Below are 15,407 nucleotides of genomic sequence, written 5' to 3' on the forward strand. Positions count from 1 at the left end.
TTCGACCATCTGATAACCCAAATTAACCATTAAGTCAATCACATGATCAAAACTTCTAAAGTGCATCTACGCTCTCAGTAGACACCAAGAAAATGGAAACTCATGTTATGATCCACCTAAACCATATGTAACGATACAGGTAAATCTTGTGCATTTAAACACATGTGCTTTCCAATAGCAAACACCAATGACCAATCCATTCTGGAAGCTTCAAACAGGAAGTGGGCAGGAAGCAGTCTTTCACATATCCAAAAATGAGTATTCTTTAATGGTAAATGGAACCAACTTACAGGTCTCTTGGAAAAGACTGACAGAAAACAGGCACAGAGAATAAGTTTCCCAGGACCTTTCTGGGAGTAGTAAGCTACAACTAGTGCTTTTTTTTTTTCTTTCTTTCTTTTTTTTTTTAATCCAACTGATGTTTTGTTAACTTTATTCATCAGGCAGAACAAAACTGTCAGCAAAGAGTCTCTCCAGCTACACCTGTTCTCTATAAACTTCTAAACGCTCTTATCATGTTTAGTCTGTAAAAAATATTCTTGATTTGACAGGTTAAAGCAACTGAAATGTTACAGCAAATACACTTTCATGCAGCAGCTGAACTAAGGTATTAGCTTAAAAGTAACAAGACCCGGAACATAAAAAATAAGACAGCAAGCCTCTGTGTGCGCTCGCTTTTGTTCTCTCTCTCTCTCTCTCTCTCTCTCTCTCTCTCTCTCTCTCTCTCTCTCACACACACACACACACACACACACACACACACACACACAGAGGGGGGGGGATGCCCATGCAAAGCCTCCCTAGTGTGATTTTTTCCTTTTTAAAAATTATTTTTATTTCGTATGTATCAGTAGCTATCTGTATGTAAGTGCACCAAGTAGGTGCTTAGTACCCACCAGAGGGCATCCAATGCATTGAAACTGGGGTTACATACAGATGGCTGTGAGCTACCATGTGGGTGATGGGAATTGATCCCAGGTCCCCTGCAAGAACAGCCAGCACACTCTCTTAACGCTGAGCCATCTCTCTAGTCCCTGAAGTCATTTTTTAGAAATGCTCTGATTTCAATTCAAAACCAACTGTTACAAGACTGTACTTGTGTGTGACTTTGAGGTCTTCCACAAACACAGTTCTAATAGCATTTGAACAGGAACATGTCTAGATTAACCAAATATGCTCCATGTAACTTCAATCCATAAGGAATAAATCAAGATTTCAAAGAGAATAAAGATGTGGAAATAACTGATACTGAAGAAAGATCAATTTAGGGCAGACTGAGAAAGAGATTAATTCTAATATTTTGTTTTATTTTGTTTTTTTAACTATTAGATTCAGATATATCAGGCAGGCCTTTGGTCCCAGTACTCAAAGTAGAGGAAAGTAGATCGCTGAGCTCAAAACCAGCCTAGTTTACAGAACTAACTACAGGACAACCAGGGCTATACAAAGAAATCCCATCTTGGGGAGAAAAAAAATTTACTACTAGCTCCTCTAACCCAGAGAAACTGGAGGTTGTTTTGGTATCCTGGTCTGAGACTTACAAAGGCCATGAACTCTGATGTTCACATTTCACATTGCTAGGCCTACACATCTGACAAAAAGCAACTTAAAGGAGGGTTTACTTGGACTCACAGTTTAAGGAAATAGAGTCAATGATAGCAAGAGGATGGCCATGTTACTAAAATCCAGGAAACTTGAACAGGATTGAAAACAGATCAGCTCTCTTCATCTCACCATCCAATCTGATGAGACTTTTTAGAATAAAAGGTGGAAAAAAAGAAAAATTGCTCTCCTAGAAAACTTAAGGTTCTCTGGTCTTCTAACTCTAAATTACACCAGCTTCTTTGATTCTCCTGTTTACATATGGCCTCTCATATGACTTCTCAGCCTTTATAAGTGTGAGACAGTTCTCCAAATATAAACACTTTTACATGTCTAAATTACATATCTTAATAGCTGTGTTGCTCTGGAAAACTCAAATTTTTTCCAAGTAATCATAAGTAATTATCAATTAAAATAAAGCACAGATCCTCTGAGGCAGCAATCCACTTTTATGAATCTAATAAACAAAATATCCATACACAAAGTTATATTTACAAGAAAGCTCACTAAAGCACAATTAACAGCAAAAACACCTATAGAAACTGTTCTAAATAGTCATCAAGTGAAATGGTACAACTATGCTATGACAATATCCAGACTATTCTGCAGCTACAAATAAAAATCTACTAAGTAATAGGAAAGCCCTAAAAGTCTAAATAAACATGATTAACTAAGTTTGGGGGGGAGGGAGTGAATAACCTATTAGATGTAAAAATTTTAAATATTTTCAACAGATGGCTCAGCTCATCTGCTGCTCTTATGAGGAGTGCAGTTTGGCTCCAGCACCCACACGGCAGCCCACAACTGTATATGACTCTAGTTCTAGGAGAACTGACACATTCTTCTGGCAGCAAAGGCAGCAGGCATTTATGTAGTATATGCAGGCAAATATTCATCACACACATAAAATTAAAACAGGAAGTCTTTTTTTTTTTTTAAAGATACAGATAGGAAAAAGAAACTGAAGCTGTTCCAGACATTACTTTTGCATTTAAATAGAAAAGTAAAATAGAAGCTCTTCTCACCTCTTCTAAAATATCAACATAAAAAACCTTATGTTAACTCAGAAGGCAGAAGCAGACCTCTGTGAGTTCGAGGCCAACCTGGTCTACAAAGCCAATTTCAAGACAGCCAGGACTGTTACAAAGAGAATCCCTGTCTCCAAAACCAAAGCCAAAAATAAAAGAAAACAAAACAAACAAAACAAAACCAAAAACCACCACCACCAAAACAAAACAAAAAACTCCTTACAACAAGCACTCTTAAAGAAATAGTGGTTCTTCAATAGAGTCCAATTTTGTTGCTTTTTAAACTTGTATGGGTGTTTTGCCTGCATGTATGTACGTGTGCCATGTAAAAGCCTGGTGTCTGTGAAATTCAAAAGGGGGAGTCAGATGCCCTGGAACTGAAGTTACAGATGGTGTGAGCACCACATGGGTGCTATGAATCTAAGTGGGTCCTCTAGAAAAGTGGCTACTGCTCCCAAAGGCAAGTGTTTTGCAAACCATTTCTTTTATAGACTGTTTATGGCTTTTAATTTGTCTTTTTTAAAGAATCATCCTTTAACTATATCCTTTAGAGAAAAAATGGTCCTACCCTTAACAGACTAGAATAGAACTTAAGGTTTACCAGATATTTCTTTAGTGCCTTCTGAACACATGGGCTGAGTTCTGGATTTTGAAATCAAAAGCTTTTAAAATCCTGCTCAGCATACTTACCATTCATTCACTCAGAGTAAACAAAAACAAAAACATCTCAAAGATAGGTCTTATTCATGTTAGGTCCAGAAAGCTACTTGGGTGCCCCCTAGAGACCAAATTTTTAAAATGTATACAGCTTCATGATACATTACCGTCTTCTGTCATTACTTTTATTCAACAAGTACCTACCATGTGCTAGGTACAATGCTCAACAACAAAGACAAAAAGGTAAATAAAATCAAGTTCTGATCTCTATATGCCTAAATTCGATCTCATCCAAAACTTTTCTAACCACAGTGTGAGTCATCCATCTGAGGAGGCCCTTAAGGAAGTTATGGCCCAGATAACAAACATAAGCTTTACTCACTACTTATGTAAACAAAATGTTCACAGTATGTGAAAAAGAAATTAAATATTCTTTCCAACCAACCCACACAAAATTGGGGATACTATTTTCAAAACTAATGTTTAGGTTACAGCACTCTAATTTATTTTTGACCAAAACAAATATAAAGCTTCATTTTTAAAAATTAACAAATGAAGCCTGATGACCTGATTTGCATCCCTGAGCTCACATAAAGGTGAAAGGAGGGAACCAACTCCACAAAGCTGCCCTCTACACATGAGCCAAAGCATGTGAATATATGCTTATGTACACACAATAAGTAAAAAAAATAAATAAATGATACAGCATCCCTCTGAATCTCAGAAATATATCATTATATAATAGTTCCACTGAATATTAGTTCAAATAAAAGTATTAGAGACTTAGAAAATAGTATCAGAGGACACAGATTGAGAAATAACTAGAAAATAAAATTAAACTGAAAGGACCACTACAAATGAGGTAAGCCAATTCCCAAAGCTCCCTCAAAACTTCTCGTCCCAGTAGGAGATGCAGTAAAGATCTCTCTCCATCTGACCTGCCCTCCCCTCCCCATGGAGCAATTACTAAAGTGGAGTGTGACTCCAGAGAAACTCCCAGCTTCTCTGCTACACTCTCCCTTACCTAGCTCCAATACTCTGGAGGAGAGAGCCAGGTACCCTCGGGTTCTGTATCCCTGAAACCAAGGTGTACTTTTGTCAGCAATGGCAGCAGGCACTTCCAATCCTAGCACTTGGGAGGCTGAGGCAGAAGAATAGAGTTTGAGGCCAGCCTGAGTGAGGATTAGCATTAAGTGATATAACATCTTCCCTACAGGAAAAAAAAATAATTTTAAAACTTGCCATCTTTGGGGATTATGTTCACAGCTGACTGCATAATAAAATACTAAGCCAAAATGCAGACTCACAAAGGAGAAAAATGCCTGACTTACCCGACTATAGACATCCAGTGTTTATTTAACCAGCTAAGGATCAGTCATTGTTAAATTATACATCTGAAATAGCAGAGTATCAGGTGGATGTTTATGGCAGCTGGATCAACAGCACAGTTCAAAACAATTTATTCTAGATGGCTTGGTGGGACAGGCCCATAATCACAGCTTTTTATGACATTGAGCCAAGTTCAAGACCTGCCTTAGTTACAGAGTGGGTACAGGGACACCTTACTGAGAATTTTAAAGTAAAAAGTACAAAGATGTTCTGTTGTAGAGTGCATGCCTGTCATGTGTGAGACCCTGGGTTCCACTGTCAGTACAACCAGAAAAATGAACAAAAAACAGAAACAAACAACCCACAGCTTAAGCTTATCTAACTGCCAAAGTCTTAAATAGTTAAGTAAAGAATAGATATTAAAAAAAAATCATATCATCATGGATTAACAGTATTATCAACTATTATTTCACAAAGCAGAAATACTAGTTGCTGAACACAGAGATTTTTAATTCAGTGGAGTAACGGGTTACTAGTAGATTGAATGCAGACATTTAAGGACATAAATTTAGAACGTATTTGGGTGCACTCAAATATGAAAATCATATGCCAAGTTTTAAAAAGTAATGCACCTTTAGGGACTGGAGAGTTGGCTCAGAGGTTAAGAGCACTCACTGACTGCTCTTCCAGAGGTCCTGAGTTCAATTCCCACCAACCACATGGTGGCTCACAACCATCTGGATTGGGATCTGATGCCCTCTTCTGGTATGTGAAGAGAGCCAGTGTATTTTCTTAAAAAAAAAAGAAAAGAAAAGAAAAAGTAATGCCCCTTTAAAATAAAAATGACCAGTTCTAGATAGTAATCTTATACCCAGCCTGCTGTTCCTTGCAGTACATTAAATCAGCCTGCTGACTTTCCAAAAATAAATTAAATGACCAATATAATAAAACCAGGAAGCTTAAACATTTGCATCTATGTGCCAGGTGTGAGACCTCATTTAAGAGTCACAAATACAAAACAGACATTTCTATTTTCTCCCTTCTTATAAAGGAACTGAAGCTAAAAGTAACTTCTCTGGGGCTAGAAAAAAAAAAAAAAAACAGTACCTGCTTACCTGTTTTGACTCTAAATCCCTACTCCCTCCTTTACCATGCTATCTATATTTTAATTATTTTACTTATAAAGTAAACCTGAAACCATCCACTTGTCATTTGGCTTTCTAAAAGGTAAGACAAACAAATAAAAATAAGGAGAAAAATTCTATGTGCTTTGTGATTTAACTGGTTTTCAAAAGTCATCAGTAATTCTAAACACGACTGTAAAACACATTAACTTTTAGGCCACATTATTCTATTTATTTGTGGGGGTTCTTAAGAGAATAGAATAGACAGGAGTTGAATGTATGAACATGGAAAAAACCCAAAGCAAATATAGGTCACAGCCTATAGGGAAACAATTATCAAGTTCCGGGTCAAAACCTTTTACCAAGCACTCAATTTAATGGTGAACGTTGGGGGTTTTACCCCAACCCTGGTTGCCTTTTCTTTCTGATTGTCTTGTTTTCCCTTAAAACACTGCCCAAGACAGTCCATTAAGCTTTCCGCACCACATCATTACAGCTCACAGAGGCTAGGAAAACGGGGTGTGAACCCATACCTGCGCGAGTTTAAAGTCTTTGCCTCTCTCCGGGTACATGCCACCCCTGACCTCAAATACTAAAAGAATGGAACTGGTAAACATGTCAAAACTTTAATTGTATTTAATTACTTGTGTGGGCAAACACTTCAGCTCGAGAGTGAACATCGCAGGACAACTCGCGGTGGGTGGAGATGGGGTCGGTTGGTTCTCTCTCTGTGGGTCCCAGCAATGGAACTTGGAGGTAGGCGCTCTTACCCGCTCAGCCATCTCTCCAGCCCTAAAGCAAACTTTTTTTTAAAAATAAGAGGATTTTATAGTTGGGTGGTGTTTTACTTTCTCGGAGAGCATAGTTTTTTATTTGCTTAGACAACTGAGATTCAGTGAGAGTGAGTGACTCACTCGCACAAGGAAAAGGCGTGAGTTGGCAGCGGGGCCAAAGGTTAGCGCCTGTGCTCGCACAGTCCTGGTACTTTAACTACCACAAGATCCGGGTCAGGTTCCTCGAGGCGCGTTAGCCGGGAGACTGACAGCTCGGGATGTAGCAAGAAGACAAGACCAGGATCCCGGGAGAAGAAGCAAGGGCGCGCGGAAACAAAGCGGACACCGCGGCGCGCACTCGCAGACTCGACGCCCCTCGGCCCGGGCGCGCGGTGGCCGTCGGGACTCGTAGTCCGCGCCCCACAGCAGGGGGCGCGGCCGCCAACGCGGCTGCTCCCTCGGGCCCCGGCCCGCTCAGCCCGGGAGCTCTCCGTCGCCCTCCCGCACGGCCTCACCTCGACAATACGCGCGCACTGGGTCCCCTTGCCCGCACCGGGCCCGCCCAAAACGAACACGACCAACGGCTTCATGAGGTGGAGAGGGAAGAGTTGCAGTCTCCGGGTCAGAGGCGGGAAGCTCGGGACCAGGACGTGCAGCAGCCGGCGACGACAGCTGCTCAGCATACAACGCGCCTCTGACAGCGGCCGGCGCGGCGGCGCGGGCGGGGCGGCAGGGAGGGGGCGGGCTGAGCGGGCGACGGCCCCGCCGCCAGCTGCGGGCCGCCGCGACAGGAAGGGGCGGGGCCTCTCGCGCAGCGCCAGCTTCCGCTCGTGGTTCCGGTTCTTACTAAGGTGCCTAGAGACCCAAGGCTATTTTTTCAGTATCATAACCTGGGTTGATGCTTAGCCAGACCAGTGGTTCAATCCGGATTTCCTTTTCCCATGAAAGCGGCCGAACTGAATAGGCAAACACAGGAGTCAGTAGGAACGACGGCATCGTTGGGAAGGAAACCAAGAACGGTTTGGGCGAGGTTTGCAGGGAAGGCCTCTAAAGAGGTGACCTTGGAACCCAGACTTGAGGGCTGAAAAGAGCAGAGACTGGGATACAGTGACCCACCAAGAGAGGAGGGCATGTTGGAAGGTTAGGGCTGGATAAGGGGAATGGAAAGTCATAAATGGAGAGTTGAGCGGTTATGGAAAAGCACTTAGGTTATATTCTAACCTCAGTGAAAGCCTTTAAACTTAGCTCTGTTGCCATGAGCCATGCCTGTAATCCCAGTACTCAGGGTAGAGACAGCTTATATGTGATTCCTAAAGGCTTACAAACCTTGTGGCTAAAAGTACCTAACTGTGCAGGCCTGACGACCTGAATAGTCATTCCCTGTGGAACCCACAGTGGAAAAAGAAAAAATTTTGAAGGTTGCCCTCTGACCTCCACTTGCGCTGTATGGTGTGTTGCACACGCACCATACCTTGCTATGTAGATTAGGCTGACCTCTAGGTCACAGAGATCTGCCTGGCTCTGGATTGCCTTTTTTAAAGAAAGTTATTTAGGGCCAGTTAGTGCTTCAGCAGGTTCAGCTACATGCTGCCAAACCCGGAGCCTGAGCTCAATCTCTGAAGTCCACATAGCAGAAACACATAACAATTAAGAAAAGTTCTAAAGGATATTTAAACTAGAAATTAAAAGATATCAAAGTAAATGAGCCTTATTTTCTTTTGTGCATACTCCCCTGGTGACCACTGTCTCCTCTGGCCAAGGGAGCTATAAGATCTTAAGGGTGTGAGGTCTGTGAGAAGAGTCTATGCTGTTGGCTAACTTTTAGGAAGGCCTTGAGGCAAACACGCAAACACAAAAAGACACTCGTTGTTGCTTCCGTAGCAGAGCACCAGAACAAAGAATTCCACCCAAGGGTCTAGGTCCAACTTGTGTGCCACAGTTGACATTAGGAATCTTCCCCAATCACATGTTTATTTTTCAGGTCCTGGATATCTTGGAAGTCTCTATATAGATCAGGCTGGCCTCAAACTTACAGAGATTTGCTTTCTTCTGCTGGGATCAATGGTGTGTGCTACTGTACCTAGTGCTACAGTCATTTTTGAGTAAGAGTCTCACCAAATCTTAAGCTCTACTGGCTGGCCACTGAGCCCCGAAGATTCCTCCAGTGCTGATATTACAGGTATCTCAAAAAATGGGTGCTAGCAGTTGGACTCAAGTCCTCATGCTTACATAGCAAGCACTTTAGTGGGCCATCTCACCCATCATGAGCCAAGTTTATTAAAGCTGCTACAGTTCCAACACTCGTGTGTGGTATCCTAGCTTTAGTAAGATGTGCTAGATTATGCAATGCTTAAGGAGATAATATCCATGAAACAAGCCAAAGAGCCAGGATTTATGAGACCCCAGGATGCACTGGTGCTTAATATTTAAACCTGCTGCTGAGCAAAAGGTCAACCTCAGCACCTTAGTCTTAATTAGTCCCCAAAGAATCCATATTCTCTTAGTTACAGATCCATTTTGTCTCAGTATCTTGGAGGAAGCAATGAGTTTCACCTACATGCAAACAATTAGATGTGCAAGAACAGTACCTAAAGATATAGACTAGGTGGATGTCACTTCCTAAAGAGCCATTCCCTATCTAAATTCAGAGTATCCACAAGCTGACATGCGTACACTTCATTCATTCATAGGTACATCCATTTTTTTGAATGCCCATTATGTGACAGCTACTTTGCTTATGTTAATTATTTGGGGATGACATTAAAACATAAAATACAAATTTGACTGGATTTTTCTCTACCAGATGTCTTTACTCGAGGGTCACAGGGAGGTCCAAAGTGTACATAGAGAGTAGTGTCTTGGCAATGGTGGTTCAGGGTGTTCTGGCCCACGGAGGCCCCTTGAGTTTGAATGAGAGGTGATTGGATGAGCCCCGTGTAGGTCCTTTGGAATAGCAGGAAACACTCTAACAGCTGAGCCATCTCTCCAGCTCATTTTGGGAGTACATACTCTGTGCAGAGGCAATCTTCTCAGAGTATGTCTATGTTATAGTGTAGTCTCTCGGGCTTAGAGATTGTGGCTTGTCACCATTTGTCCATCCTTCTTGTAAGAATTGTCCTTTAGAGGCAAATGATTGTTCCCATTACTTTCCTCACACTTGGCTGCCTGTGTTCTATTAATTTTTCATGATTCAGCTCAAATTTTACCACCTTTAGGCAGCTTTCTCTGAGTCCCCCATCAAATCTTGTTACTTCTGTTGCTCTGTTCTGCATTGGGAATCTTCACTCTAGACTCGAAAGCTGCTTGAAGGACTGTTTATACAGGACTGAAACAGCATGATATTGGGACATGAGTCTTTCATTACATGATTATGAATGTAGGCTGTAAACTTTGTAAACAGGTTTTCATAACCATCTAGTACACGGGAAGCTATTTCCTGGAGGTGTTGTTGGATAGATTTCTGTTGTAGGTATAACTGGTCTCACGGGTTTCTTGCTTACCACATTCTAAAAGAAGAAACTGGGATACCAAAAATTAATAAAGGAAATTGGGTCTGTTACAGCTGTGGGCAGAACTGGAGCTGGAAAAGCTGCTAATTCCTCTCCACATCCTTGTTCCTGATACCAATCTCTCTTTAATTCTCACAGTAAGAATTACATGCACCATCAAATATAATACTGAAGACTTATCTAGTCATAAAAACCATGTTATAGGTAAATATGTTTAAGGCTGGCCAGGCAGTGGTGGCTCACGCCTTTAGTCCCAGCACTTGGGAGGCAGAGGCAGGCAGATTTCTGAGTTCAAGGCCAGCCTGGTCTACAGAGTGGGTTCCAGGCTACACAGAGAAGCCCTGTCTCAAACAAAACAAACAAACAAAAAAATGTTTAAGGCTGACCACTGGGAACTGATACCTGTTCTAGTTTGCATCTCCACTGCAAACACCAGAACCAAAAGCAAGTTGGGGAGGTAAGGATTAAATGTGGGGACACAAGCTTCCATGCAAGAAACAAAGGCAAGTGCATATCTATAAGTTCCATGCCAGCCAGAGACACAAAGTAAGACCCTGCTTTTTAAATAGATAGACAGACAGACAGGCAGGCAGACAGATAAGGGTTTCCGGGCTTAAATGATGCATCCCATGATCAAGTGAAGGCAGAGGAAGAACGACCATGGGGAATGCTTCTCTTGGACCACGGCTTGTTGACTTGCTCAGCTGCCCTTCCAGCCCGGGCCATGCTGCCTAGGGATGGTGCTCCTCACAGTGGGCAGCCTCCTACATCAATAAGAATAAAATCCCACACAGGCATAGCCTCTGGCCAAACTGATCTGGACAATCCCATGAGTTTCCCTCATTTCAGGTGGCCAGTTTTGTGTCAAGTTAACAGCTGAAGCTAACTATGACAGGATGGAAAAAGAATGAGGAAAAAAAAAAAAAAAAACAAGTCAGACATGGTGGCACATGCTTTTAATCCAAGCTCTGAAACATAGTGTTTCAACAACAGCTAGGAGTACATAAACCATGTCTCAAAAAAAAAAAAAAAGAAAGAAAGAAAGAAAGAAAGAAAGAAAGAAAGAAAGAAAGAAAGAAAGAAAAAAGAAAAAAAGAAAGAAAGGAGGAAGAAGAAAAAGAAATAGAAGAGGAGGAAAAGGAAAGAGAGAGGATGAGAAAAAGAAAGAAAAAGAAAAGAAAAGAAAGAAAAGAAAAGAGAAAGAAAGCAAGCTCCAGTCTCCAAAACCAATTGATGTTAGTGTCTTTTTCCACTTGGGCCATATAACAGAATATCACCAACTGGGTAGATTTGAAATAACAAAATTTCTCATGTTCTTATGGAAGAGATGAAGCCTAATATGAAGGCACTGGCCAATTCAGTACCAGGTGAGGGCCAGCTTCCATGTTCTGAGACTTCGCTGGGTAGAAAGAAAACAGAAAGTACTCTGGGGATCCTCTGTAAGAGCAGGACTCCTGTTCATAAGACCTCATCCAATCATCCACTTTCTACCATCACATTGGAAGCTAAGATCCCAACACGCCTTCATCCCAGCACTTAGCATAAAGAGGCAGGCAGATATTTGTGAATTTTAAGTCAGCAGGGCTACATAGCGAGATCTTGCTCAAAAAACTTTTTCAACATGTGAATTTCGGCTGGGACAAAGTTACTCTACAGCAGTTAGGATATAGAATTGTGGATGAATTTTTCCCTTTATAATTAACTTTATGTTATATATATTTATATAACATATATATGTAATAATATATAATAATAAATATATATTTATATAATTATGTAATTAGTATAATTGTACATTGTATATTTATAATGCATTATATACTGTACCACTAAACTATACTCACAGCCCCAAATAATACATTTTGAAATGGGTCTCTGTGAAACAAATTAGAGCAAGACAGCAGTCATTTTCCATAAAGGTCGGCAGCCATGGAAACTCTAGTGTCTTGATGTACTATATAAATATAAACAAGGATCAAAGATCAGCAACACAGTATAAAGTCAGTCTATTCATCCTGGCAGGCAATCCACCAGTAATTCACACTGGGCTTGGATAATTACCTCTTATCACTTAGCCTATAAAACTGTACTTTCTGTGTAGTATGCTTGCCACGTCATTGAGACTTCCCCTATCATTTAACACAACACTTAGTGTGTAAGAGGTCCTTGGTAGCGTTTGCAGCTCTTATTTCATTATACTTTAGCCTTTTCTGACTTAACAAATCAGTTCCCATAATCTCTTCAAATATGGGATCACGGCGCTCCTTTATTAGTAATGTTAACTCTAGAATACCTAGCATAGCAATATTTGACAGCCTTTTAACAAACTGACGCACATTCATGATAGTGTACAATGCGTCGTAGATAAGGAAAATGAATTTTTGGAGACCAAGTGGCACAATTGGGCTTGTTGCACTTAACATTGCTCAAAGAAAATATTTAAAGATACCTGGAAATACAAGCTTTCTTAAAAATAAACCGTCTTTTCAATTTTAAAATAAAGCTATTAACGTTTTCATTTTTCAGAAGCCTTTTATTGGGCCTCATGTTGCAACACTAGGGGGCAGCACAGAAGAGTACTTCCTGCCTGCTTTAAAAAGTGAGGTAATAGCCTGGTTTTACCGTGTGGAGGAGCAAGGAGGACTGTGTGGATGTGGCATGCAAATGAATGTATTTGCACCAGTCACAGCAGTACTTCTAGTTCCACCAATCACAGGCCTTGTTTTGCACCAATATAAGCTTTCTGCTGAGCCATAGAGGAAATGCCTATCCACATGACCTAGGAGAGAGTCAGGTCCTCTGGTATTCTCTGAGGTTCATCTTAAATGGTACCCCCCAGAAATAGTGCAGGTTTTTGGGTACAGTTGTGCTGGAGAAAAGCTCTCTGTGAAGTGTTGTGCAGTGGCAGTAAAGAATCTACAGGTGGGCCAGTAGGTCATGATGGAATGAATATACCTGTAACCCTAGCTGGGTGACACTGCAAGTTCCTGGCCAGCCTAAGGACTTTACCAAGACCTTGACTCTGAAGAAAAAAAAAAGGGGTTGGGGGCTGGAGATATGGCTCAGCAGTTAAGAGCACTGACTGTTCTTCTGAAGGTCCTGAGTTCAAATCCCAGCAACCACATGGTGGCTCACAATCATCTGTAATGAGATCTGATGCCTTCTTCTGGTATCTGAAGACAGCTACAGTGTAATAATAATAACATATAATAATAAATAAATAAATTAATTAATCTTTGGGTTGGAGCAAGCAGAGGTCCTGAGTTCAATTCCTAGCAACCACATGAAGGCTCACAACCATCTGTACAGCTACAGTGTACTCAAATACACAAAAATAAATAAATCTTAAAAAAAAAAAAGAGTATTCTTCTAGAAGTTATGAATTCAATTACCAGCAAACATATGATGACTCACAACTATCTGTAATGCGATCTGATGCCCTCTTCTGGTGTGTCTGAAGACAGCAACAGTGTACATATATACATAAGATAAATAATTCTTAAAAAAAAAAAAAAAGAGGGCTTTTGGGGCTGAGGATGTGGTTCAGTAGCAGAGCACTTACTTAACATGCCAATCCCAATACTACAAAGAAAACTAAGTAAAAATGAACAGCTGGGCTGTCTTTAGGGCAGTCTTCTTGTTTGCCAAAGGCAATCATTTTCCATTTTGGTATGAGGTATTTATGCACTAGAGCTGGGGATGTAGCTTTGCTGGTGGGATTCTTATACAACATGTACAATAGTTATGGGTTCAAGCACCAGAACGGCATAAACCAGCTGTGGGGGCCCATGCCTATAATCCCAACACTTGAAGAGCAGAGTAGGAAGATCTGGGTCATCCTTACCTACATAGTTCAAGATCAATCTGGACTCTGAGACCCTGTCTCAAAACAAACAAGTACTTATTGATAACATTACATATACATTTGGCTTAGAAGTCCAGTGTCAATAAAATGTTTAATTCACAAATTGCTGACATTTGCGTTCTCATGTTTTAGTTGTTCAAAAGTTAATATATGCTTTAGCTTTTCATTTGTTTCCTCTTGTCTTTCCTGACTTTAAAAACACCCCCCCCCCAAAAAAAAATCCAAGAATCTCCAAGACAGCTTTGCCTGTCCTGGAACTAACTCCGTAGACCAGGCTGGCCTTGAACTCACAGAGATCCTCTGCCTCCCCAGTGGTGGGATTAGCGGTGTGCACTACCACAAGCACTGGGTTTCATAACCTTTTTTAAAAAGATTTATTTATGGATTATGCATGTGCGGCAGCCAGGGGTGGGTACACCCAAGAAGGCCAGAAGACAACTGTGAGGCCCGCAACCAAGATCATCTGCAAGATCAGCAAGTGCTCTTAACCTCTGAGCTATCTCTACAGCCCCAGATTTTACCTGTTAAAGTATGTACTTATTGTGTGGTCCTAGTCACTCAACCCAGGACCCTGCACATGTTGGGGTCCTACACTACCACTTAGCTGCTTGCTAGACGCCCAGAACAGTCTCAGCTACACAGAAAAAAATGAAGACACTCCCACTGCTCCCCCTTATTTTTAACATCTTATATAAGTAAGTACATTTGTTTCTATTAACCCAACATTGATACATTATTAAACTAAAGTCTTTAATGTATTAAGACTTTTATCTGACTTTTTAAAAATACACAAAGTTTAAAGTAACACGAACTAATTTAAAAACACATTTGCTACCTTCCCCTAACATTATGGATGTGCTTCCTTTTTAAATTTTAAGTCTTTTTTTTTTAATTACAATAAATTCCTGATCATCTCAAAGATCTCCAACATGGACCTCTGACTGCACACACACATAAATCACACACCATAACTGTCCCCAATATTAGCACTGAAAATAAATACAGTCACCAGCTTTTTCTGTTCAGCGAGTTTCCCAAAATTGATAAGATCGATTGTATTTAAGAAACAACTTAAATTTAATCTCCTCTATCTCTGAGATCATTCAAGGGCTTGAAAACCTTTCGGGTCTCAAGTAGACCAAGTTGGTCTTTCATTTGCTCCATAGGTACCTTAGACGACCTAGAACTGCGGAGTTCTCTGCCTCCACCCACCTCTTCAAAGCAGGGACTAAGGCGAAGGCGCACCACCACACTCGACTCTAGTCTTTTTGAGACAGGGTCTCTAAACAATTCCAGTTTGTCTTCAACTCGTGGCGAGCCTCCTGTCTCAGCACCTGCTTCGGAAGAGCGCAGGAATTACAGGGGAGAACCAATCTCGGCTGAGTCGATCCCAGCAGTCAGACCACTGTTTTTTGCTTGATGCACTTCAAGCTAGTCAGCCGGGATTTTTTTTTTTTTAACTGCGCATGCGTTTAGCCAACTCCAGCCAAACCGGAACTTAACCGTTGACCAACAGAAGG

At 41.0% G+C, this 15,407-nt stretch overlaps 1 protein-coding gene and 1 long non-coding RNA gene across 2 annotated transcripts in view; both read right to left on the minus strand.

The window, feature by feature from the left end:
* The window catches only part of Cmpk1 (cytidine/uridine monophosphate kinase 1), a 29,244-nt gene extending 21,975 nt beyond the window's left edge, over positions 1–7,269 (minus strand). Inside the window, exon 1 of the mRNA XM_052177012.1 lies at positions 7,029–7,269. Within this exon, the coding sequence (XP_052032972.1) occupies positions 7,029–7,196 (168 nt within the window). The 5' untranslated portion in view covers positions 7,197–7,269. The remainder of the gene's footprint in view (positions 1–7,028) is intronic.
* Positions 7,270–9,240: 1,971 nt separating this feature from the next.
* On the minus strand, positions 9,241–15,385 carry LOC127681091 (uncharacterized). Its single transcript, XR_007977077.1, has 2 exons — positions 15,100–15,385; positions 9,241–10,032 (listed from the first exon to the last, which is right to left on the minus strand). It is a non-coding gene; the product is annotated as an uncharacterized LOC127681091 (long non-coding RNA).
* Positions 15,386–15,407: the final 22 nt, after the last annotated feature.

This window comes from Apodemus sylvaticus, chromosome 3 (assembly GCF_947179515.1).
Source record: "Apodemus sylvaticus chromosome 3, mApoSyl1.1, whole genome shotgun sequence".
Taxonomy (NCBI): Eukaryota; Metazoa; Chordata; class Mammalia; order Rodentia; family Muridae; genus Apodemus; species Apodemus sylvaticus.